Genomic DNA, 27,621 nt, shown 5'->3' on the forward strand with positions numbered 1-27,621 from the left:
CCATCTTTTGGTAAGCACTGTCATTAGTTTTGAAAGTGTTGTGACAATGTTAACCTTTTTCCAAGTGTAGTATTTACATCCAAACTGAGCTTTAGTTCTTATGAGTACTTCTTTATGGTGGTATTCCTTCTGTCATTTCTCTCATATGGACCCTTTCCTCTCCATCTGTTATTATCCTAGTGCAAGTCCTGTCATGCCATGGACTCTCGTCTGTTCTACTTTTTGTCAGTGGAAGTAGTAGGTTTTATAATTATTATCGTTGTCATTGTGATTGTTATTATTTGAATGCTCACTATGTTTCTGGAAGTTAAGCACTTTATATGTAAACACAAAATTCACTTAATCTGTAAGGCAGTGTTTTTGACTCCATTTTATAACTAAGGAGCAGACTTAACAAAGGTTAAACAATCTAACATTCAACCTGGTCTCTTCTATTTCTTATTACAAATCTTGTATTTCAAACAATTAAATCAATGAATGATTCAAGGATAATATCTTTGTTTTAGATTTTTTCTGTACCCTGGGGGCATATTTTTTCCCCTCTATTATACTTAGTTAATTATAATCCAGGCTTGACTTGGGCCATGATTTTTTAATAAAGGGGACTTTTAAGACAATGACTGCATGGCGTATTATTTGCTTCTGTAAAACATAGTTTACTCGTTATTAATTCTGCCATTAATTGTATACTGGTGTTTAGCATGCCTGGAATTTTCTTTCTTCTTATTTAATCATTCTATAGATATGTTTGGTCTCTGCAAGTAGATTGAATGTTCATTAGGAACTAGGAATTATTTTAATAATTCTTATATTTCCATACAAAATTTATACTCTAAAGTTCTGTATTCTACATACAGAATTTATACAATAAGTATATAATTTTTCTTTACTGTCGAGATAATTAGCTAATTGATTTTCATATGAATAGTGCTTACTTTGAGTAAACTGGCCAATTTGAAAGTTGTATAAAGTCTTCCGGGTCAGTTAAGAATTGAGAAATTTTGAATTCTTTGTTCCTAGTACTATGTCAGAGTACTAGTGCAGTTAAATTTGCCCCACTGCCCAATTCATTGTCCTAGATGGAATTGTTTATCCACTCTAAAATATGACCAGCAGTGTGATAAAATTTTAAAGGGCAATAATAAAATTTTTTAAAGCTATTACTATCTGAAAAAGAAAAGTAATAATTCTTACATTAAAAAATATTTTTTAGGGGCGCCTGAGTGGCTCAGTTAGTTAAGCATCCAACTTTGGCTCACATCATGATCTCACAGTTGGTGAGTTTGAGTCCTGCGTCAGGCTCTGTGGTGACAGCTTGGAGCCTGGAGACTACTTCAGATTTCTATGTCTCCCTGTCTCTCTCTGTCCCTCCCCTGCTTGTGCTCTGTCTCTCTCTCAAAAATAAATACACACTAATAAAATTTTTTAATTAAAATATTTTTTATTTTACTCAAAAGTCACTTGGAATAATTTTTTTCTGCATGGTTAGGTTATTTATTTGAGAATACCAACAAATGTTTCCAATTTGGGGGTTTGTTTTTTTTTTTTAATTTAAATTGATGTTTTGACTATGTAAAATTTATATGACTCAGAAGTCTATATATAAAATAATATTCATGGAAAAATATTTTTAAAGAGTGAGTACTTACAGAGAACAAATTGTTGGTTGCCAGAGGGAAAGGGGTAGAGGAATGGGCAAAATGGAAGAAGGGGAGTGGGAGATACAGGCTTCCAGCTATGGAATGAGTAAGTCACAAGAATAAAAGGAACAGCATAGGGAACATAGTCAATGGTATTGTAATAGTACTGTATAGTGATAGATGGTAGCTACACTTGTGAGCATAGCATAATGTTTGGCGTTGTTGACTAGTTATGTGGTACACCTGGAACTGTGTAACATTTGTGTCAACTATACTCAAATAAAAAAAATAAAAATATAAAGAAAAAGGATTTAAAGATCATCTACTAAACTGTTTTGCTTTTTTAATTTGGGCTGAATTAAAAGATAACTCAAAGACATTTTCTTAGTTTTAAGCATACCAAAGACAAATTATGAAATTGTCTTATTTCAGATGTATCATTAGTGATTTTTGTTGCATTTAAAAGTTTTTGAAATTTCTCCCTCTAGAAGCATTACATTATGGAGAGGCTTCTTTTATTTGCTGAATTTATTTAAACAAATCAGTTTAGAAATATCATAGAATTAAACAAAAATTTTGACGTGTAAACATACTGCCATGTTCCTGAAACAGATGTTAACACCTGATAAAAGTTAATAATCGCTTGTTAGGAAAGCTGTCCATTAATAAGGCCAATCTTCATGAAAACTAAAGCCATTTTGTTTCTTTAGCTTTCCTAGTGTGACAATGCAATACTATCAAACCACAATCAGACAAGATTGGGTGGATAGATGAGTACCACTGGTTACAGCTGTTAAACAGTTTCATTCTCGATGCTACATAAAAAGAAGCCAATCACATCAAATGAATCATGACTTTTTCCCTTTATTACAGAGAGTCTCCTTTTAAAGACCATCTGCCAACTGAATGTTCTGTTAGTGTTTCTTCAGATTCAGAAGCCAAAAAAAGTGGGGTTTTTTTTTTGGTCTGCTAAATTACTTTTGTATTTAGTATAAATTATTATGGAATTTAAGTCTTTTGTGAATAATTATTTTCTTAAAGTACATTTTTAAAATGTTTATTTATTTTTGAGAGAGAAAGCACATGAGCTGGGGAGGGGCAGAGAGAGAAAATACCAAGCAGAGCCCAATGCAGCACTCAGTCTCAGGAACCGTGAGATTATGACCTGAGCCGAAATTAAGAGTCAGACACTTAATTGATGCTTAACCTTAAAGTGCATTTTATTACTAGTATTATTAAATAGCACTATACCATTTTCAAAATTCCTTTATGTATATTGTCTTATTTCCATATCCCAATAACCTGGTGATGTGGAGTAGGACATATACTTATCTCCATTTGCATATGAGGAAATTGAGGTTTAGAGAAGTAACTTGCCCAACTTTTATGGCAGTTAAATAATAGATTCTGGACCAGAAACTAGATATTGTAACCTTCAGTCTCCTTCTTTTACACCCTGCTGCCTCATTTATGTCTTATTTTTCAAGTTATATAGTACTTGAAAGTCACAAAGGCAGTTCTAAAAGTATTTAGATATTTTATTTAACCTGTTTCTTCTGATTATTTTGAATTATTTTCAAAATAATTAATGATTTTCCTTCTTACTAACCTATGAAACTCTTTCTCTTTAAATTTTACTTTCTAACATCTACTCCACACAAGGGTTTCGTGGTAGTGTAGTGTACCCTATTCTGAGTATGAAACTTGTCCAACCTTGAGTCACATATTTAAACAAGTCAAGTACATTGGCAGTTTGTACTCATCTGTTTTTATATGTATGCATGCATGTGCATACACATATGCCTTCTTGTGTGCGCACATAGCACAGTAGATTGGACACCAGTACTTATGTATATATTGGTCTGCTTTGATTTGTACAAAGTTGTTATCTGAAGGCTAAGTAGTAGAAAATGTTACCATTATTGGTTTTATTTTAATGCTGATAAAAATTTAGTACTAGAACCACATTGAAAGTGCCATCAGTAAAATGACATTTGCCCCTCTGACCAAAAAAAAAATAATAATAATAATATTGAAAAGAGCATTTGCTGAGCACACTGATTAAAGAGCTCAATATGCCATTATTTTCACATTATTTTTTGCAAATACTGTAAACAATCTATATATTTAATAATATTTATAAGAAAATATTTGTCTGACATTCTCAGAGAAAGTGTGTCCAGAATATGTCATATGAGTTTCTTGATGGTGTAGATAAAAACTTTTTTTCTTATTAAAAAGATGCTAACAGATTGGCATTGTCTGGGCCAGAAATGTCTGTGAAATTAAGCTTATTGTGACCACCCATGCCATATTATTTTTAGCTATTTTTGTTAATTCGTGCATTGTATGTATCTGCAAGCAGATCAAGTGGGAGTCCATTGTACATAGTTGGGACTTATGACTGAAACCCATCCATGTTACAGATAAGAGCAAACCTACTTATCACTGGAGAAAGATGAATACTATAATTATTTAATTTAATATAACTGAAGAACATAATTTATGAACAAGAGAAAAATAAGGTTTGTTATGACAAGTAAAGGTTTCTATTGTGAATAGGATGGAATTTAAGCTACAAGATGAAATGTTTGCAGAATGAGTTATAGTAACACCAATACTCTTGATAAAATGGGAAAAGAGATAAATTTATTGCAGTACATTGATTGTTTTGTTTGTGGTATAACTTTTATGTCCTTTTGAGACTTTTTTTTTTTTGCTTTTACATAAGCCCATGTAATAGTTACAAATAAAACAAAATAAGCGTGTAGCAGACAGATACTCAACAGAGCTTGACAAGACAATAATAAATCAAGGAGTTTGGTAGAAAAAATGTTTGTTCAGAATGTTAGCTGACTATAAGGTTGGTAGCCTTCTATGTTCACAGTTATATGTTCTAATTTATTTTGGGTCTTCAGATTCTTCGGTGTGATAAATGTCTACCTGTCAGTAGATTAGACAGATACATAAGTAAAGTCTGAGAGAAGTCAGTGATAGTCTTGTATGATTCAATACACAATGGTACAACAATAGTTTGCTTAGCAATTATAAATATTCCAGTGACACTGTAAAGCAGGTAACTTCTTCTAGTCATTTTTTTTTAATTCAAAATATCCATTATATTTATCATATCATGTCCAAATAACTAGCTCATCTCCCTTTTAACATTTGCCTCACTAATTACATCAAGGGGCTCTCTTCTGTTGCATTTGGTTTAATGTGTGCTACGTTACACTGTATTGGGGGCACAATACTTCCAAAGGCTACATAATACAATTTGGATATATAATAAAAGTAATTTATCTTACTTTTTTTTAATGTATCAATGTTTTTGACTAGGATGAGCTTTAAAAATATAGTTAGAACTTAGTGTTCTTTAAGTATTTTAGGAAATCAAACTTCTTCCTCCCACTATGCATTAATGCTGTTATAATTGGTCTTATGTTTTTGGGTTTCCAGCTTTGTATTATTATTACTCTCTTCAGAATCTCTGCTCAGTATGGCCCCTCACTTCACTGTTTCCAGTTTACTACAAAGAGTTACTCTATTCCCACGTGGAGTTCTTAAATCTTTGTTCTCCCTGTCAAGCTGCCTGTATCTTCTCATACTTCTGTTTTTCTCTCTTCTGGAGTAAAAGAAGTTGTTCATTGGCCTTTCTAACACTAATTGGGAGGTGGTGAGGGTGGAGTAGAAGGGTGGAAGGGAGGAGAGGGAAATGCTTATTTCTGCCTCTATCTATAATTACACTGCCAATTTATATTTTCCTAAGTAAATGGCTCTGATATACTCATCTGTGAAATGAAATTATTTTATGTACCATACAATCTGTTGTAAGTATTAAATTAGGTCAAGTTTTTAAAGTGTGTGGCATAATGTATGGTGGCACATAATAATTGCACAATAAATATTGTCTTTTGTGTACTCCTAGTTACCCAGATAGCATGCCTTGTAATCATTTTTTTATTTTTCTCACTTCTCCACTCACTACATCTAATTAGTCTATTCTACCTCTATAGAAAGGCAAAGCTGTTAGGTTCAGGAGACAGGATTGCTTTTGAAATCTGTTTCCAACATTCATCAGCTGTGCCTCAGACAATTCACCTAACCCTCTTTTAAATCTCCTGTTTCTCTATAAAATAGTAATAATAATAGTAACTTAGAATGTGTAAGAATCACATTCAATTAACTGTGTGTGTGTGTGTGTGTGTGTGTGTGTGTGTGTGTGTGTGTGCTTATGCCTATGTATAAAATGAATACATGATGCAGATCAAATGTTTGGCACCATTTTTGGTTCATAAAATAAGCACTCAATAAGTGCATTGTATGTTGTTATTTATCATAATTACTCTCCATTTCTGTTGACAGCTCAGCCTTTGTGTCCTCTGGCCTGGGTGCATGCTCTATACCAAGTCACAACTATATTCTCACAACCTGCCACCCATCTAATACTCTTGGCAGTTACATTATTTTATGTACTTTAGAAGTCTTCAAAAGCTGTTCATTTTCTAGCAAATGTGATGTGAATCACTTACCTTGGCCTTTTATGATTGCCACAGTTGCTTCACCCTACCTTCCAGCATTATTTCCTAGTTTGTCTCATAGGGCTACTATTAGGACGGAGAGAGGGAACATATCACAACAAATTACACAGTATCTGGCACATAAGTGAAAGTTTTAATTTCTCCTTGCTTCTCTTTCCTCCCTTTTTCTTTCTCCTCTCTTCTATTAATACATCCTGGATTCCAATCAAACTGTATATAACATATTCTTTCCTATGTCTACACCTTTGCTAAGATTTAATTCTCTTTGTCTTTATATATTTATTCAATAGATATTTATTGATTATATTCTGTGTCATTCATTATTTGGCATTGGGGACAGAGATGTTTAGGACATCTTCCTGAGGTGTATTCTAGAAAGAAAGAGAGAGAGAGAGAGAGAGAGAGAGAGAGAGAGAGAGACAGAAAGAAAGAAAGAAAGAAAGAAAGAAAGAAAGAAAGAAAGAAAAAGCAAGCAAAGAAAGGAAAGAAAGGAAAGAAAGCAAGCAAAGAAAGAAAGAAAAAAGCAAGAAAGAAAGAAAGAAAAAGAAAAGGAGAGGACAGGAGAGGAGAGGGGAGGAAAGGAGAAAGAAAGAAGAATATATTAAAGATACTAAGGCCCCCAGTTAAATATTACATGAGAGCAGAGGCCATGTCTGTTTCGGCCTACTGTTGTATTTCCAACTTTTGGAAAAGAGCTGTGGATATACCAGAATCCTTGTAATTGTTTGAGAATAAAATGAGCGAGATGGAACAAGGAAAGAAGGGAGAGAAGACATGAGACAGTTCAGCATGTTTGGTAATTGCATGTGCTTTTATTATGTTTTATAACCATATGGCTAAGGAATACATTGTAAAATTCATGTGTGAGTGGTGGGAGATAACGTTAGGCAGAAATGCAGAGGCCAGATTCTGAAGAATATTATCCAATATGCCTAGAAATTTGGACTCTATCTTGAACCTTTGGAGAGCTTTTGAGGAGAATAATGTCACATGTTAACAATTTTATTTCAGAAAGGATATCCTGTTAACAGTGTAGAAAAAAAATTAGAATTCAGATTAGAGGTGCGGATATGAGTGTGAGCCTATTGCAGTAGTAAAACAAGGAAATAAGGGGGCCTGAATTTAAAATGGGAGCGGAGAAATTTAAGACATATTTATATGATAAAATCAACAGGACTTGGTAGCTAATTGAATTTGGAGAATATAGGAGAGTGAGAAGATAGGGTGCTTTCGGACTTCTGCCCAGTCTTCGAGGCCCAGCTGAGTGAATTGTAACCTACCCTGATTCTGTCCATCTCACAAGTGATTGACATAAGTATGTTTTTTTCACTCCTATAAAATATGCTTTTTCTTGTATTGCTGATTTATTTTTATTAGTAGTTATTTGTATGCATGTCTTAATTCCTTACCAAATTTGAAGGTCCATAGCTTAATATCTTTGTATTACCTCATGTGGGCTTATCTGTACTGAGTGTTCAGTAAATATACAGATTATTAATTAATGCTACATTTAAATTTAATTGCCTCCTGAAAAAAAATTCAGAAAGTTAAGTATATGCTTGAGACGTTTCAGTATTTAAAAAAATACCGAAATAGGTGCCCGTTGCAAATAGGTGAAGCTTAACTAAAATTCTTTCAAAAACACTTCAATTCTAAAAATTCAAAATTAGTAATTGCCAGAAAAGAAAATATTCATAGGAAGAAATTTTAAAGTGAAATCAGGCCATATTGTTTCCAAATTCGGATGAGAACTTACTATTAAAAATCTTGCACAGATTGGAAATGACTAATCAACATTAGGAAAATGAAATTGAAAGATCTGCCCTCATGCTATTCATGGCTAAAAATGTTTTCATGTCCAATTTTAACAGTGTTCCAGTGTGAAAATTTCAATGATTAGAATTCTTGGTTTGGAAAAAACAAATCATTTAATTATCTAGTCTGCAGGATGATCTTGGGCAAATCCCTTGATTTCTGTCAGTCTCCCCCTTCAGAGAGCAGCGTTAGCTGAGTCTTAAAGGATATCATTTCTGAAAGGTATAAAGGAATGCTAAGAATACTCTAGAAAGAGTAGTATACACTAATGGGATTAAATTAGCATTATTTCTATGGGTCATTCTAGCTCTAACTACCCATGAGGCTGTGATTTTAAGTATTTTAATTTTTTGCTCTTAATTTCAATATCAATTTGAAAACTGTAACTTGTCAAGAAGTCAGTTATCCCCAGTTGCTCTTACATATAATGGGTGGACATTTATATGAGGCCATATATATAACATAATTGTCTTTGGAATTTAATTCAATTGGATTTATCTTCATAAAGTCTTAAAACAATTTAGAACAGTAGAACAGTGGTTGCTTTCAACTGTGTTGGAGGCTTAAGATGTAAAGTTCCTACATATATCTATCTTCATATTAAGAAAAAATACTTTTTCAAAAATTGATTATTTCAGTGTTATTGTATAATGTCAGTAGAAGAATATTATGAGATCAAGTGGAAAGAGCATAGGATCTGAGTTTTAGTATTAGCTTTGCCCTCCACTAGTAAACATCTACCTTCTTTGGTCCTTGGTCTCCTCATAAGTAAAATGAGGAGGTGGAATAAATAGTGTGTTATGTCCCTTTCAGCTCTGAAATTCTGCATTTGTACCCTGTTCATTATCAGATTCACAGCTATAGCTCAACTATTCAAGTGTGACTCATCATGGTGCAAGGTAGAACCTAATCATTTCTATATTTAGAAGACCATGGGGATAAAATGTCATTTAGTTGTATTTGATTAAAAGAGGGAACCTAAAATAAGAAATATTCATTTCTTATTTCAAACGCAAAGGAACACTAGTCAACAAATAGGAACATGGTGCATTAGAGGTACATAATACTATTAATATCAGATTATTATGAATGTTTTGCAAAAGTTTTTTTCCTTAGTGAATCAATTTGTAATGTTAGGATTATATTAATGTTAAATAAATCCAAAAGTTGGATATCCTGTGACTGTTTTATGTCCTCCTATGGTAATGAATCTTCTATCTTGAGTATTTCTGAATTAATATGCACAAATGAGTACTGCTATCTTTATCATTGTTACCTTGGGAGGCTGAGCTCTTTTTTTCAAATTGCATCACTAAATATTTACTATGCATCTACCTCTGTGCACTGATGCTACTCTATTAAATTTGAGGCAAGGGGCATCTGGGTGGTTCAGTCAGTTCACATTCAATTCTTGATTTTGGCTCACTTCATGATCTCTTGGCTCATGGGGTTGAGCCCCTCATCTTCGCTGGCAGTGCAGAGCCTGCTTGGCATTCTCTTTCTCTCTCTCTCTCTCTCTCTCTCTCTCTCTCTCTCTCTCTCTCTCTCTCTCCCTGTCTCTCTGCCCACCCCCCTTTCTCGCAAGATAAATAAATAAACTTTGAAAAAAAGTTGGAGAATTGTAGTCATGGATCTTCCCTCAAATGCTTGTTTATTTTTTAAGTCACTTTCATTTTGACTCTGAGCCTCAATGTCCTTGTGCTAAGAAACCATCAATCTCAGTCATTCTCTTGACTCCACACACCATCCAGAGCTGTGCAGAGAAACCCTGCATCTTATTGTTCACCTCATACTACCCTTTGTTTCCCCTGAGATACCTTTTGTTATAACCTGTGTAGGCCCTCGAGGACCAAAGGTTCTGCTTCTTCTGTACCACATAGTGGTATGGAAATCTCTAGTAGCACTGAGAACCCTGTGTTGAGGGACCACACTCCCTCAGTTCCTCAAACAGACAGCTGCTTTGAGATCTTATCCCCTGTCAGTCATTCATCGGTCCTGCACCTTCTTGGAATTTGTTCATTCATTTCCATCGCTCTTCTGCCCAATTTCAGTGAAATCTCTGTCTCTCTCTGTCTCTTTTCCTTAAAGACACTAACCTATCCAGGATAACTAGCATTCTTTCTGAGCTTTTTTTTTTTTTTTTTTTAAACTACTGACAGGAAAGTAGTTGTCTTCAGACTATAGGAAAGATACTTTTTTCTTTGTGCCATGCAAAAATCCTCAAGGAACATACATTGTAAAGCTCTGAATCCTTAGGTGCCTGTTTGAAAGAGGAGAAGGAGGGAGGACAAAGGAAAAAAAGAGAGAAACACACATATCTCAAGAATTACCCTGGTACAACAAAGATTAAGACATGGTTTCCAAGAGCCTAAATGCCAGTGGGAATGAGTGCTCTATAAAACAAGTAAAGTTTTCTTGTATAATTTTTGTAAAGCTATCTCTGCTGTGATTGTTTCTGTGCCATCCACTTTTTAAAATTTCTTTTGTTTGCTCACCCCTCCTCCTTCTCTTTTTTTCTTTCTTTCTTTCTTTCAGAAAAGCACAGAATTTAGAGTTGGTGACACATGGCTTAGAGTTCTCTTTCCCTCACTTGCTAGTAATATTATCTAAGAAATCAAGTCACATCATCTCTCTGCACCTTGAGGTTTTTTTCTATTTGCAAAAATGGGAATAACGCCACTTGTCCATACTCACTAACAGAGCTTTTGTTAGACCAAGAAGGAAAACGTTAATGCTTGTAAACATGAAGTAGTGGGCAAATACAGCCTTCACTGATTTAATGCAGAGGCAGAGTAGTGCGAGAAAAAACACAAATTGTATTCAAGTTCCTGTATTCAGTTCCCGCATTTGCCACTGACTAGCTTAATGTAATCTTAGTTTCTGTGTATGTACAAATCTAATAACATTTACTTTTTTGGTCATAAGGAAGAAATAACATAATTTTTATAAATCTCTGTAAAGTAAACAGGGAGACATTCTATCTCCCTTTCTTAGATGAAACAGCTGGGGCTCAGAGAGTTAAAATTTGACCAGGGTTATACAGGTGAAAACTGACATTAGCAGAATAAACTCTTAGTATCAAATATGGGTTTTGTGTTTTAGATAAATTATATCAGGTAATCTCAAAGAAAGAGTTCCATGTATGTTTGGAACATGACCTAAACATATGAACACACACACACACAGATCAGACTCATAGAAAGATTGTTTTTTAACATGCAGATATATTTGTTCTTGTGCATTGTTCTTGTCCAATCTCCTAATTTTATCATCAACTCGTACAAATTAAAAAATGTGGTCCTATATCAAGTTAATGACCCAGGAAAAGGGAGAGACTGATTGGCTCCCTTTTCAATTGTAGTGCTGGTTGACTCACAAGGCCTGGATGTCATGATTTATATTTGATGAGCAATGTATATTTGAATTTTAAAAATGAAAGTCTATGGCTTCAGTCATGTATTAACCCAGGACATATGGTGGGGTTCACTTATAGTTTTATAAATCCCATATCTCCCACTTTGTTTTGTGTTACACTTGACTGGTAATAATTTTTTCCCTCTATGGAAACTTCCTTGATTGTCAATATATCTCCAATGGTGTAATCATTGTATATTAAAAAAAATAATCATGTAAATTATTATCATCATCTCACATTTTCAAGAACATTTTTAATGATAAGGAATTTTTCTTTTTAATTACTGATGGGGACTTTTCCTGGCTTGGGATAAGGTAATCATATTTTAAGTGCAGGATTATAGACTTGATATTAAGACTTGATACTGAGCATAACAAGAAGGTAATTTATACTTTGCCTTGGAGAAGTTTTTTTGTTTATACCAAACGCCTAGAAATTTCGTTTTTAATTTCTTTTTAAAGCTTATTTATTTTGAGAGAAAATAGAGCACAAGCAGGGGGGCACAGAGAGAAGGAGAGACAGAATCCTAAGTAGGCTTCATGCCATCAGCACAGAGCCTGATGTGGGATTCAAACCACAAACTGTGAGATCATGACCTGAGCTGAGATCAAGAGTTGGACCCTTAACTGACTGAGCCACCCAGGGGCCCCTAAATCCCTAACAATTTTAAAACTGAAATACGGTGAGATGGCAGATTTTTACCTATTCATAGATGCATAAGAAAAGTATACAGACTGGGAAAAGAAATTATTCATTCTTGAGAGTATAAGTACGTACTCCTAACAACTATACAAATAATATGACTTCAAGTATTGTTTTCACATTACTGTTTATAATGGTGAAAAGAGTGTGTAGCCATGTCTTTTGTGCTGACAGTGACAGAAATGCAAGGTTAAGTTGTATTAACATACTTTTGTTAAAAAGCAGTGCTTGTGTATTTTCACCACATTTACATCCCTCATAACTTATATCTCTCTTCTTTTCAATTTTTATTGGAATATTTTCTCCATATTATTCTTCAAATAGCAGGATAGCTTTTCTGAGGACTTGATCAGAGGATGGGGCTCAGCATGATTGCTGGTAGCAAAAATTGAAAGCATACTTGCGTCTTGTTTCTGCCCACTCTGCTGGAAGTAAGTTGTAGCGTTCAGGGCAGGGAAATGTTCACATTCATTGCAGGGATTTCCCTTGTGCAGTGTATTCATATAACTTTAAAGTTATATGTTTGAATATTTTAATAGTTTGGCTTAGTATATATTATTTTTTCACAGTATTCGATATTATTGGAATGATTATTTTTATTTTCATAATACCATGAAGCTTATTGAAAGGGTACATTAAACTAAGAGCACAACACTGAGTGTCTTGACTTCCACATTGGCTGCCATCAATTAACTTCTTCACAAATATGTTTTTAATGGTTTTAATTATTACTGGCAAATATTTTACTCTCAAAAGTGTCTTCGTTTAGGTAATTATATGTCATCTTACCAGTTAGGTAGGTATTGATGGTATCTTCTTCTAGACTTTCTTTTTCTTTTCAGAGCCTGGAGAAACCTAAAGACACTGGGATTTTAAGTGTCTTTCCCAAAGATGTATAGCTGCTTCATGGCAAAGCTAGAGTTTACTGTAGTTGTTTTTGACTTTAGATTTTTAAAGATTTGTCCTGTGACTATTTATTGTTGGATATATTCATTCTCTTTCCCTCCATCTCTCCCTTGCTCGCTCTCGATGTTTCTCTCACTCTCGCTCTCTCATTCTTTCTTTGTATTCTTGAATATCTTTATGTGTAATATAAAGTATTTAGAGAAACTGAGATAAAATGAGCCATACTAATTGTAAGCTGTCTCCTTTTGATGAGAAATTGTTGGAAATATCATTATCAGCCAGGTGCTGGAAAGCATTAAAAAGCTAGCAGTACAACACTGTGGCCAGTTTGACCTTTGGAGGAAAATGTAAATTTGTCTTGAATTGGCCACCCTGTACCAGAGATTATCATTTTACTGATATCTGTCCCGTTCTTTTGGACCGATCAATCATAATTGATCCAGATCTCATGTATAACAAATTCAACTCTCGGCAAAATGATTTTAATTGTTTTTCAAATTACTATCAGCTCTGAAATTCAGTATGTGCTTCTAGAAATTAAGGTAGCTAGCAAGAATATTTTCTTCATGCTAAGTGGTAATTTTCTTTTTTCATGTTGGCTAGATTTTTCTAGATATGACATTTGGTTCCGGAGGACACACAAGAGCCATTCTACAGAAGGAGTCAGATATTACTCTGTATGCCTTAGACAGAGACCCGACAGCTTATGCAATAGCTGAACAGCTTTCAGAATTCTATCCGTAAGTAATACTCTTGTATAATTATTGAATTTTCATGCTGAGTTTTATAGAGCTTGGTTTACCATTTTGGCATTTGTTCTCCCTTGTGTGATGTTATGCTTCACTATGCTACATATTTTCTCCCTTTTTTCCTCAAAAGAATTAATGTAAATAATGTTTTAGTACCACTTAAAATGATATTACTGCCTTTATCCTTTCTGAATTCATAAAAATGAATACAAAAATGATTTATGGCTAAAATCTGAAGATGGGTTGAAATCCATCCATGAATAATGTTTTGACAAATAAGCCTTGGTTTAAAAAATAATTTTTAAAGAATTTATGAGTTACAGTTTCCAAGAATTTACTGAAGTAAATAAGTATGTGAGACTTCTGCAGAATTCATTAGGTCACATATATTAACGTAATACAGTTGTTGTCTCTGAATTCTTTTTGAAATTCACAAGTAAATTTAGAGCAGTCTATCCCTCTGTCACGAATTAGGTGACCTTTCACCTTGGAAATGAATATAAAATATTGTCTTCCTAAGTTCTTCCTTAGGAAGAACTTCCTTCCTGTTCACTTCCTAAGTGAAAGCATCTTCCTTTAGAGAAAATTTTGGATGAGTTATGCTATGTTGTTTAAAAGTTTTCAGCCTGAAAAAGGAAAATGTCTTGGAGTTAAGATGACTATCTACAAATATGTAAAGGGCTGTTTTCAGGAATAAGGAATTGTTCTCTTCTCTTATGCTTCAGAGACTGAAATCAAGAAAATAGATGAGAATTTTAGAGGTAAATTTTGACTTGATGTAAGCCAGGGTCTTTTGATAGTTCTAACTGTCCAATAATGAAAAGGTCCATTTGGTAAAGTAGCAAAAGTATGACCATGGAAAAGTTTAATCACAGACTAAGGATAGGAAGCTGAATTACTAATGTAGAATAGTCTATTTTGAGGCACCTGGGTGGCTCAGTCAGTTAAGCGTCCGACTTCAGTTCAGGTCATGATCTCACAGTCCGTGAGTTCGAACCCCGCATTGGGCTCTGTGCTGTCAGTCCAGAGCCTGGAGCCTGCTTCAGATTCTGTGTCTCTCTCTCTTCTCTTCCCCCACTCACACTCTGTCTCTTTCTATCAAAAAATGAATAAATGTTAAAAAAATTTTAAAAAAAGGAGAATAGTCTATTTCACGTTTTCAGGTCCCAAACTCTACAAATCTATCAATGTGATTAATTCTCCCAATAAAAATGTGAATAAATACACCTAAGTTTTTGTTAGCAGTATCAGAGGGTTTATTGGAGTGCCTGAAATCAGTTTGACCCCAGGTTATTTTCTTCTAAGAAAAATAGGAGGATATGGTTTAATGATATGATACTTTTTTTTTTAAACCTACCTCTGTCATTCTGCAATGTCCCATAGATGCATCTTCTTTAAGAAGATCTTGTATTAATTAGGGCATCCATGTTTGTAAAACATCTTAGGAGTTCACTTGTTTATGACCTGAACATTCATAGAATGCATGTAGGTCTCCTATTTCACTATCATAGAAAAACTGGATTTTTCTTAGATATTGTTGTTTCTAAAGGCAATGAGTTCCAGTTCAGATTTTCCAAAGTCTCTTATTCCTTCAAATAGCCTCCTTTCCTCAGATAGAACTTAACATTTTATCAATTTTGTCAGGTGTAGTTTTATATCTTGAGACTGTGTTTTCTTTTCAGTTTTCAGTAGTAGAAACCATTAGCTAGACAGATATGATTTGCTAAAAGGCATATATGACTAAATAGAAACAAAGCTGAGACATGCATCCTGCCCCATTACCTAATATTGTTATTATCATCGTCATTATTATTATTATTATTATTATTATTGTTTTGAGGAATAGGTGACATAAATGTTCTATTAGTTTCAGGTATGCATCATAGTGATTTAACATTTCTACACATTACTCCATGCTTACTATAGTAAGTATAGTTATCATCTGTCACAATATAACATTATTACAATGTTATTGACTCTATTCCCTAGGCTGTACTTTTCATCTCTGTCACTTATTTATTTTATAACTAAAAGTTTGTGCCTCTTACCCCTTCAGCTATTTCACCCATCCTCCCGTCCACCTCTTCTCTGGCAACCACTAGTTTCTCTGTATTTAAAAATCTATTTGTTTTTTGTTTGTTCATTTTATGTTTAGATTCCACACATAAATGAAATAATAGGATATTTTTCTTTCTCTGTCTCACTTATTTCACTTAGTATTAATACCCTCTAGTTCCATCCATGTTGTCACAAATAGCAAGATTTCATTCTTTTTATGGCCAAATAGTATTCCAATGTATATATACCTTTATCTCTTCATCTGTCAGTAGACACTTGGGTTGCTTCTGTATCTTGGCTATTGTAAATAATAATGCAATAAAAATAGAGATGCTATTATCTTTTGAGTTTAGTGTTTTTGTTTTCTTTGAGTAAATTCTCAGCAGTGGAATTACTAGGTTGTATGGTATTTCTATTTTTAGTTTTTTGAGGAACCTCTATACTATCTTCCACAGTGGTTACACCCGTTTACTTTTCACACAGGAACGTTCCATTTTCTCTACATCCTCCTTAACACTTGTTATTTCTTATCGTTTTGATACTAGCTATTCTAACTGGTGTGAGGTGATATCTCATTATGGTTTTGATTTTCATTTCCTTGATTAGTGATGTTGAACATTTGTTCATGCATCTGCTAGCCCTCTGTATGTCTTCTGTGGAAAAACATCTATTCAAGTCCTCTGCCCATTTTTAAATCAGATTGTTTGTTTGTTTTTGTTTTTTTTTATTTGAGTTATATAAATTCTTTATATATTTTGGATATTAACCCTTTATTGCATGTATCATTTGCAAATATCTTCTCATTTAGGAGGCTGCCTTTTTGTTTTGTTGATGGTTTCCTTTGCTGGGAAAAGCTTTTAATTCCTCTCTCTGTCTCTCTCTCTGTGTCCCTCTCTCTCTCTGTCTCCCTCTGTCTGTCTCTCTCTCTGTCTCTCCCTTTGATGTAATCCCAATAGCTTATTTTTGCTTTTGTTTCCCTTGCCAAAGGAGACATATGCATAAATATGTTGCTAGGGTGAATGTTTAAGAGATTCCTGCCTTTGTTTTCTTTTAGGAGTTTTATGGTTTCAGGTCTCACATTTAATTTTTTTTTTTTTTTTAACATTTACTCATTTTTGAGAGACAGAGAGAGACAGAGCATCAGTGGGGAAGGGCAGAGAGAGGGAGACATAGAATATGAAGCAAGCTCCAGGCTTTGAGCTGTCAGCACAGAGCCCAAAGCAGGGCCCAAACTGAAGGACAGCAAGATCATGACCTGAGCTGAAGTTGGACGCTTAACCGACTGAGCCCCCCAGGCACCCCTCAGGCCTCACATTTAGGTCTTTGTTTTTAATTTTTTTTTAATGTTTATTTATTTTTGAGAGAATGAGACACAGAGTGCAAGGGGGGCGGGGAGGGTCAGAGAGAGAGTGAGACACAGAATCCCAAGTGGGCTCCAGGCTTTGAGCTGTCAGCACAGAGCCCGACACAGGGCTTGAACTCACAAATGGTGAGATCAGACCTGAGCCAAAGTCAGAGGCTTAACCAACTGAGCCACCCAGGCACCCAGGCATTTAGGTCTTTAATCCGTTTTGAATTTATTTTTGTTTATAGTGATCCAGTTTCATTCTCTGGCACACAGCTGTCAAGTTTTCCCAATACCATTTATTAAAAATACTGCCTTTAATTCATGGTATATTCTTGCCTCCTTTGTTATATATCAGTTGACCATATCATCATAGGTTTATTTATGGGTTCTCTATTCTTGTCCAAAGAGCTGTATGTGTCTATTTTTGTGCCAGTACCATACTATTTCATTACTATAGCTTTGTAGTATACCTTGAAATCTGGGATTATGATACCTTTGGCTTTGTTCTTCCATTTCAAGCCTAATAATCTCATTTTATTTTGTTTTATACTACCTTGACTCAAATCTAATTGATACTTTTTTACTTCATCCATAAGATAATTCTTTGTCAAGCATAATAAATTAGTTAAGGAACAATAGAGTAAATCAAAATAAGATAGGAAGAAGGGATTAATACAGATTGAAATCAGAATCAAAGAAACTAAAAAGAAAAAAGAATAAAGAAATCCTAAGTGTTTATTTGAAAATAACAAAAGTCCTTGATAGCTTGATTAATTTTTTTTATTATTTAAGAAAATTTTTTTTTTTTTACATTTTATTTATTTTTGATAGACAGAGAGAGACAGAGCACAAGTGGGGCAAGTGCAGAGAGAGAGGGAGACACAGAATCCGAAGCAGGCTCCAGGCTCTGAGCTGTCAACACAGAGCCTGACGCGGGGCTCGAACTCACAAACCACAAGATCATGACCTGAGCCGAAGTCTGATGCTCAACGGACTGAGCCACCCAGGAGCCCCAATAGCCTGATTATTAAAGAAAAAAATGAGCAAAAATATATGATTAAGACTGTAGAGGACACCAACCATAGACACAAGATAAATTAATCATAAGATAATACAACCATAATTCTGTGGTAACATGTGAAACCTGGATGAAATGAATAATGTTTTATCAAATATAAATTATTAAAATTGACTGAATATTATGAAAGTTGAGTAGATCATTACATTATCACAACAGAGATAAGAAAGGTAGCTAAAGTATGTAGAACAATGTACCATGACTAGATTTGCAGTTGTTACCTAGTTCTTAAAAAAATAGGAAAGAGCATTGTCTTTTACACTATTCTTGATCATGGTAAATATGTAAAGCCCTTTCAGTTCATTTTATATTGAATCTAACCTAGTTTTAATATTTAATCCTGATAGAAATAGTATAAAAGAAAAAAAATAGAAAAAGTCTAACCTCACTGAAGAATATAGATGCAAATTCAAAAGGAAATACTAGCATATCTAACTCATATATTATTTAATTAAAAGAATAATACGGGCCACCTGGGTGGCTCATTTGGTTAAACGTCCCACTCTTGATTTCGGCTCAGGTCATGATCTTATGGTTTGTGGGTTTGAGCTCAGCATCATGCTCTGTACTGATAAAATGGAGCCTGCTTGGGATTATCTCTCTCTCTGTGCCTCCCCCCAGCCCCACCCCTCTCTCTCTTAAAAAGAAATAAACTCAAAAAAAAAAAAAAAAGAAGAAGAATATGTATAGCCTAATTAAGAGTAATACCTAAAGAATATAGAGATGGTTCCACATCAAACAGCCAGTGATAAGTTGATAAGCATGACTATAATCAACTATTCTTATTAAAATCTCTATGCTAAACAGGAATATAAATAAACTACTTAAATGTAAAATATCCTATTATGCAAGGACAAACAGAAATTATTTTCCCAAAAGGTAAAATACTATAACAATTTAAATCAAAATCTAGATTTAAATATGGATTAGCTTCTATAAATATTCTAATCAGTATTTTTGGAAGTTCTGGCTTATGTAAGTAAGAAACTAAAAGAAAGGTTAAAATATTCTTCTTGTAATCATTTAACTGAAAGACTTGTAAAATTAGTAAGATGATACAATAAGATGGCTAGATAAAAACTTTAAAATATACTCAGTAGTAAATACTTGGAAAGAGAATTAGGAAAAAAATTCCATTCTCAAAAAAGTATCTAACACTATATAGAATATTTAGCAATAAATTTAATAAGAAAGGCGCAGTTCTAAATTTTAAAAAAATATAATTTTACTGAAGGACATATGGAAATGAACGAAGAGAAAACATTTGTTTTGGTGTAGTACCAGTAAATTAGTATTATTTAAAAAGTCAATTCTCCCCAAATTTAATGTACTCCCAGGAATTATCTTAGTTGATTGCACTTTAACTGAGGTACATTTGTTTATTAGTTTATATAATATGATGTTAAGTATGTATGGCAGGGGAGTGACAAGATCTTTTTTTGAGGGGATGGAGGGAGTGACACGATCTTTGGGGGGAAATAAAAAAGTGAGGGGAAACTTGCCTTACCAGATGTCAGATCATACTTTAAAAACACTATAATGAAATCAGTATCATATTGGCACAAGAATAGGTAAGTAGATTAGTGGAAGAAAGAATCTAGATATAGATTCCAGTATGTAATAGATATATACTATACTATAAAAAAATTAATAAAAGACAAAGGTATTTCACTTCTTTGAGAAAATAGTGCATTGTTAAATAAATAGGGTTGTTACAGTGATCACTATGAAGAACATAAAATGAACCCCTATTTTAAATCAGATTCAAAAATAACTTCCAGATAAAGTAAAAAGGTATGAAAAACTGAAAATAAAAATTCTGTAAGAAAATTGAAGAGATAATATAGACAATCCAAGGTAAGAAAATTTCTTAAGACTAGAAATCATAAATCTATAAAATTAAATGCTAGAGTATCTCATAAAAATTTTAAAAGTATATGACAAAAATAATATGGTATATTTTCCAGTCAATCTGGAAAAAGAAATATTAGTAATATAGAGAATAGGAACAGAATTGATATTCTAGGGAAGGAAAATATCTTTTTCCTCTATCCTCCTAAATTCTCAGCCTGAGCAAATTAACAAGAGAAAAAGCATACACATTTTTTATTTAAGTTTTCTGTGACATAGGAGCTTTTATAAGGAAGTAAAGTACCTAAGACATGGTTATACTTGATTATTTCTATACTGGGTTTGATGAAGAGTGGAAAGTTATGGATAAATATGATAGGACAAGGGTATGAACTAAGTGTAGTCAACTGGGAGAAACTTAGCAAGCCCCATGCATTCAGATTCCTCTTGTCCCTCATCTTCAGAGATAAGAAGGCTTTTTTCCTCTGCATAGAGGGAGGGCATCTCTCACATAAGGGTCTGAAGACCTACTGCAGAAGAAGGTCAACAAGTTCTTTCATGTGCCATTTCTCAAATTCCTTCAGTTTGAAATATTCAGTGTGCCAAGGTAATGTATTTTGAGGTAGCATGTCCTGAACCCGATCAATATTTATTATGTAGGAAGAGTTTTTTTTCAAAATTGATAAGACAACAAAATCCAATTTGGCAAATGAACAAAAGATATGGAAAGGTCATTTATGGTAGATTAAGGTATGAAAAGATGCTCAATATCAATAACGGTGATGAGGAAAATGAAGTGAAAATAATAAGGGCTAATATCCTATATATATCAGACTGGAAAAACAGAATGATTTTGAAAGTGAAGATATGGGGAAAGGATATTCATCCATTTCTCGTGAGCATCTTTTAATATTAAAAAAGTACACAACATGCTAAGAATTTATTTCATCTAAGTAAAAGAATCAGTATCTAAGGAAGCATATCTTCAGCATTATCGTAGACTTTATATATACATTTTGTGTATATATAATCATGGAGTACTTGAGGAAGAAGGAATTAGTTGTGGGTGGATGTGTGGAAAAAGGGAAAATTGGTTAAAAAGGACAAACCCAGAGATTGTATGATCACATGTCTGCATGATATGGAAAGTAGAAAATGCCAAGCAATGCTATATATTATTTATGAATACCTACCTATGTAGTTGTAGTATAGGAACATACATGAGATAAAAAAAACAGATTCGGCCTTAGGATTATTTTTCAGGATAATGGATGGATGGATGGATGGATGGATGAATGGTTGGAAGGATGGACAGATTAAACTTCTTAAAAATACATCTTCTTAAAGATACATGTATAATTACGACTTGTAGTAAGGTACACAATAAAGGAAACGGTTTTTCGTTTCAGTGTGAGTATCCTTTGAGGAAATATAGTAATTTCTTTCTTTCATTTATTTATTTTGCCATTGTCAAAGAGAAGCTTATGCTTGTGAAAAATCTCATATTCTTTACTCTGTCAAAATGAAGTCAAAAATAGAAAGTAACATTTTCATTGAAAACTAAGAAATTCATGGGAAGGTTGAATTTTAGGCTAACCAATTTTAGGTGTTTCAGAAAAGATGGCATGTCAGATCACCTCTTGTTTGAAAACTGAAGCTTTTTCCTATTGCCTCTGAAGACTGTAAGAGAGAAAACACATTTAAATTGGAGCAGTGGGGTGTTTGCTTACTTTTGCCACAGTGGAAGATGGATGTTGGAAGACAATTTTTTTAATGATTTTTTTTTTCTAAATTCAGGAATAAAATGTGCTATTGAGTAGAGAGAATATAGACATATATAAAGAAAATAATAAATATCATAATTGATTCTATCATTTGACTAATTTTTTTTTAAATGTTTATTTATATATTTAGAGAGAGAGAGAGCGAGCAAGCAGGGGAGGGGCAGAGAGAGTGAGGGAGAGAGATAATCCTAAGCAGGCTCCACGCTGTCAGCACAGAGCCCGAGGTGGGGCCCGAACCCACAAACCATGAGATCATGACCTAAGCTGAAATCAAGAATGGGACACAGCCAACTGAGCCACCCAGGTGCCCCGTCACTTGACTATAATTTTAACATTATAGTTCAACAGTTTATAAAAGTAGGTAGCTCATTGGAACAAATTTATAATATACAGAAAAATGTAAAGGAAAAAATTAAACTCACTAATTATTCCACCACCTTTATCAATAGTAATGATTTTATGTATTTCATTCCATCTTTTTAATTATCAATATTTCATTATATGTACTATTTCTTTTTTGTACTTTCTTGGGTACTTTTGCTTTTTATACTTATATCTAAATTGTAAGAATATCTTGGCCAAGTTTAAAAAAATTTTTGATCAATTGTATTAAACAATTAATTTAGAAAGAATTGGCATATTTATTCTATATCCTAATCCAGAAGCGTCATATGCTTTTCCATTTATTACAGATTTTGTGTAATTTCTCATTAATACTTTTTCTTGATTAAAATGATAAAATACAGAACAGTCTGAAAAGAAAATTAAAATAACTCAAAATCCCATCACCAGTATTAACATGTTTATGCATTCAATATGCATACATATATGTTTTATAAAATTTGATCATACTTCTACATTATCAGATTATTATACATTATATATTATATGTTATATAGATCATATATGATATATGTATCATACTATTACTTATATATTAGCACGTTCATATTTCATTAAATTATCTAAATAATAATTTTATTGATTGTAGAGTGTTTCCTTCATGTAATTATTACTTAATTTATAAGAATTCTAACTTCACTATAGTGTCATCCATGTCCATATTGCTGCTATTTTAAATCTTTCTATGCTATATTATTTTAGATGTCTTCCTATTAACAACAAATACCAGATGTACTTTGTGTAAACAAATCTGAGTATGTGTTCTGTAAACGGATAATTAATTCAGGACATGCTTGCACTCTTCTATGTGATCTTGTTTTATACTTTTCTATTTTTATGTTTCATTGAAATTTTTTTGGCTTTTAAAATCTATTTTGTCCATATATATATCCAGTTTGCCTTTTCTCTACCAGTTTTGATGACATACTTTTTGTTTTTTAATTTACTACTGGCTGATGTGTTTTTTTAAAATTTAACGAATTTAAACATTTTTTTTGTTAAGTATACAGAAGAAAATGATATTCCCACTTTTATTTTACTTGTTTTTCCCAACCCCCTGCTTGTCTTTTAAAGTATTATCTTGGATTTATTCATTCATATCTACTATTATGATAATTTATTAACATTTACACTATTTGGCGGTCATATCTAAAATAATTTAAAAAAATTTTTAATGTTTATTTTTGAGAGAGAGAGAGAGAAAGAGAGACAGAACATAAGTGGGGAAGGATTAGAGAGAGAGGAAGACACAGAATCCGAAACAGGCTCCCGGCTCTGAGCTGTCAGCACAGAGCCCGATGCAGGGCTTGAACTCATGAACCATGAGATCATGACCTGAACCGTGGTCAGATGCTTAACCGACTGAGCCACCCAGGCACCCCTAAAATAATTATTTTTACTTAAATCCATTTAATTCATGTCAGTGCACTCCACTAGCCTTTTTATACTACAGGTCCTATTTTGAGTTCTTCATGTAGGCTCATATCTTAGTCGGTTGATCACATCTTTAAATGTTATTTCTAGAAATATGCAAAAGGGAATCATCTCTGCTTTTGTCTACAGAGACTGTGGTACTCATGCTTTCTTACATCAGTAACTTGATTTGGCATACCATTTGGGGCATTTTATAGATTTTACTCTGTTTTCTTCTGACGTGGAATGTTGTAGAGAAGTCTGAGATCAACCTAGTTTCCTTTTTCCACTCCTAGGTAATCTGTTTCTCACTCCCCTCTCCCCACACCAGCCTAGATGCTTACTAGATATAGTTCTTGACCATTTTTGATATTCACAAATTTCACTAAGAAATATTACTAATTGGTCTCTTTTCATTAATTTTCCATATACTCTGTGAACAATTTTGCCTGTGGATCAGGTCTTTTCTCTACAAAGGAGTTTTTTGTGTTAGCCTCTGCTTTTCTTTCCATTTTCTAACCTTTGAGCACTTTTTATTTGTTGGCTGGAGTTGTATTATCTGTCTCCATGACCTTTAATTCCCTTCAGTGTTTCCTGCTACTTTTACTTTGCCTCACTGTACTGGGACATCTCCTCAAGGTTATTCTCCATGTTACAGATTTGGTTTTCTACAGTGTCGATTGTGATTTTTACTGACTCTTGTTCATGTTTTGATTCAGGTATTGGAAGTTATCTTTCCTTGTAACCATATTTAATTTGTTGATCTGTTCTTTTCTGCCATTTCCTTTTTATTTCTTCCTGTTCTGTTGTCTCATTTTTGTTTTAACAGTCAGCAGACTTTTGAAATTTATGGAATCCAAAGTATATGTATTTCTGTTTTTTCTAACAAATCTTTTTTAAAAGTATGTTTTTGCTCTGTCTCTTGAATGCAAAGTTTTCCTTCTTTTCTCTTCCAGGATCTTTTCATAGGCCCCCTTCTTGGTCATGTATTTATATGTACAGTTTTTACTATTTGCATAGGTTCTTTGTTGACCTGCTCATTATTTGGTGTTATGTGGCTGGAATCTTCACTTTAGATTTTAAGCTAAAAAATTACTTGAGGCACATAGTCTCTTACTGCAAAAAGTTTAACATTTTAGACTCATTGTCTAGGATCTGCCAATAGGAGGAGGATTCTGTTTTCTTATTCTTACTGGAGAACACGGTTTATAAATGCTACTGATCCCATAACCTATTACTTCTGTGGCTTTTCCAGCCTTCCATTCTACAGAGATTCTTCATATCCAAGGTACCTTTTGACAATACCTATCCATTTCTGCCCTTGGTGTTAACACATTGTATGAATTGTAAGCCCTAAATGCATGTAGTCATAAAAGTATTGTTTCCTGCATAAGAAGTAGTGAGGTAAAATGGCCCCGGTAGCCCCAGAGTATTCCTGTCTAGACTGTTTAAATAATCCTTTCAGGTGCTTTTTTGTGTTTCTGAGGTAATGAGTAAGAATGGAACATTCTTAACCTTTTAATTAAGTGTCTCTACTGCCTTCAATCAGGCTCTCATCTTACCTTTGGTAAGAAGAGATGTTTTTCCAGTATTCTGCCACATTTTTGAGGAAAGTTTTTAGTTACTGATACTATTCGAACATCCATTGTTTTGTTTGCTTTCAGAGAAGATTAAATAGGTATCAATAGCTGGCCTCCATTTTTTTAGATTAAAGTTTGTTCCATGGTCATTAAAGTGGAGAGTTATAAGTATATTACTCATATGACATGATCTATTCTTTTTTTTTTTTTTAAGTTTATTTATTTATTTTGAGAGAGAGTGAGAGAGGGTGCATGAGTGGGGGAGAAAGAGAGACAGAGAGAGAATCACAAGTAGGCTCCACACTGTCAGTGAGGAGCCCTACTTGCACCTTGAACTCACAAACTGTGAGATCATGACCTGAGCCAAAATCAAGAATTGGACGCTTAACTGACTGAGCCACCCAGGTCCCCCTGACATGATCTATTCTAAATCAAATGATCTCTTCTAAGTCTATAGTCTGTTCCCTGGCACTTTGAAGTTTACCATTTAACTTTTATTCCTTTTAAGCGACTATTTCTTATTTTAAGCGACTATTTTCTTATTTTTGGTTAAACTTGTTAAATTTTATTTTAAATTCATACAGGAAGCCAGGGCAAAGGCAAATCTAGACCTCATGGGTTCAGGCTTGCTACTTATGTTCTCTGTACCACTCTACAATATTGTATGCAAAGCAATTTAGTCATTTTCTCTAGCAGAACCCATACTCATACCCAGGCTTTTTGTCCCCAGGGTCAGTGTAAAAACCGCACAAAGGGATACACTACCTCAAACAGCCCTATCTACCTAAAATTTAGACTACCAGGATAAGATAGGAGACACAGCTCCTATTAATCTTACTAACCATGGGAGGTCAGTTCTACTATGTACCATCAAAGTAAAAGAATTTTTATAAATATAAGCAAGCATAAAAAAGCAACTTGAAAAATTAACAAAGCCATTTTGAACTATTGTTGATGGTCTGTCACCTTTTCACTATTTTTGGTAATATAAACATTACTAAAAAGACATCTTAGGTTTTGTCCCACTGAACACTACTAAATATAACCTTTACCCGAGGGATATCCATCTTACAGGATGAAGGTGTTTGGGGAGGTGAACGTATGTGATTTTCTGATATACTAAACATTTAGTTCCAAGGCTTGAGGAAACATGCTGTACTAAGTAGTGTTAGGCAGTCGTGACTGTTGTAGTGGCTCCCAGGGGATGGGTACAGGGTCCATGCCTTCACATAGCTCATGAAGTAAATGGAAAATAGATAGGAGAAGATAATTTCACAATTAATTATTGCATTGCAGTTGTGATTATGGCTAAGAATGAATATAGTATGTTCTAGGAGCAATATGTTCTAGTCTAGAATACCTAGAAAGCTACCTACTATGTGAATTCAAGACAGGACCTGAAGGACTAGTGACTGTTAGCTAGGTGAAGAGGGAGGGATGATGGAGTTGAGACAGCACTTGTAGTAGTGAGAACAGAATATTCAAAGATCTTTAGCAGGAAAGAGAATGCCAATGAAGGGACTATAAAATGAACAGTTTGAATGGATGAGAGACAGAGAGGAGAAGTGGATAGAGAGGTAAACTAGGGCCAGATCATACAGTGCCTTGTGAAGGATTTTAGATTTTATTTTATGAGCAATGTAAAGGTACCAAGTGCTGAAACAGAAAACTGACATGATCATATTTGCATGTCTAACAAATTATTCTACCTGAAGAATATGGGTAGGAAGAGGGTAAAATGGAAAAGATTTAGTGAGAACAAGTTAAAAGACTAGGAATTGACACTCTTTGTGAAAGCTGGTAGTGATTGGGCCCTGTAGGTTTCCTTTTTCTGATCATCCTACTAGAAATCCTACTTTTCTTTGATGGTCTGTGGCTTCCCATTTTAATGGGATTTGAAGGGATTAAAGTAGTTCATTCCAAGGTAAAATTATGTTGCATGTTCATAGGTGAAATTTAAGTTAGTATTGTGATACTAAATTTTATTTATTTTATTAAAATTTTTTTTTAATGTTTATTTTTGAGAGAGATAGAGCATGAGAGGGGGAAGGACAGAGAAGGAGGGAGACACAGAATCCAAAGCAGGTTCCAGGCTCTGAGATGTTAGAGATATCCAACACGGGGTTGAACTCATGAACTGTGAGATTGTGACCTGAGCCGAAATCAAGAGTTGGACGCTTAACCAACTGAGCCATCCAGGTACCCCTTTTTTGGGGGGTCTTGATCAGCATTTTATGGAATTGAATGAAAAAGAATAGGAAATATAGTATATCACATGAAGTTAATTTAAGTATTGTTTTCAATGAAATAATATGTATGTGTGTTTGTATATATACATA

At 33.7% G+C, this 27,621-nt stretch overlaps 1 protein-coding gene across 6 annotated transcripts in view; it reads left to right on the forward strand.

Moving 5' to 3' along the window:
- The window catches only part of METTL15 (methyltransferase like 15), a 247,936-nt gene that overhangs the window by 74,762 nt on the left and 145,553 nt on the right, over positions 1-27,621 (forward strand). For all 6 annotated transcript variants that reach the window (XM_042957668.1, XM_042957669.1, XM_015544864.2 and 3 more), the window contains one exon: positions 13,623-13,759. In XM_042957668.1, the coding sequence (XP_042813602.1) occupies positions 13,623-13,759 (137 nt within the window). The remainder of the gene's footprint in view (positions 1-13,622; positions 13,760-27,621) is intronic.

This window comes from Panthera tigris, chromosome D1 (genome assembly GCF_018350195.1).
Source record: "Panthera tigris isolate Pti1 chromosome D1, P.tigris_Pti1_mat1.1, whole genome shotgun sequence".
Taxonomy (NCBI): Eukaryota; Metazoa; Chordata; class Mammalia; order Carnivora; family Felidae; genus Panthera; species Panthera tigris.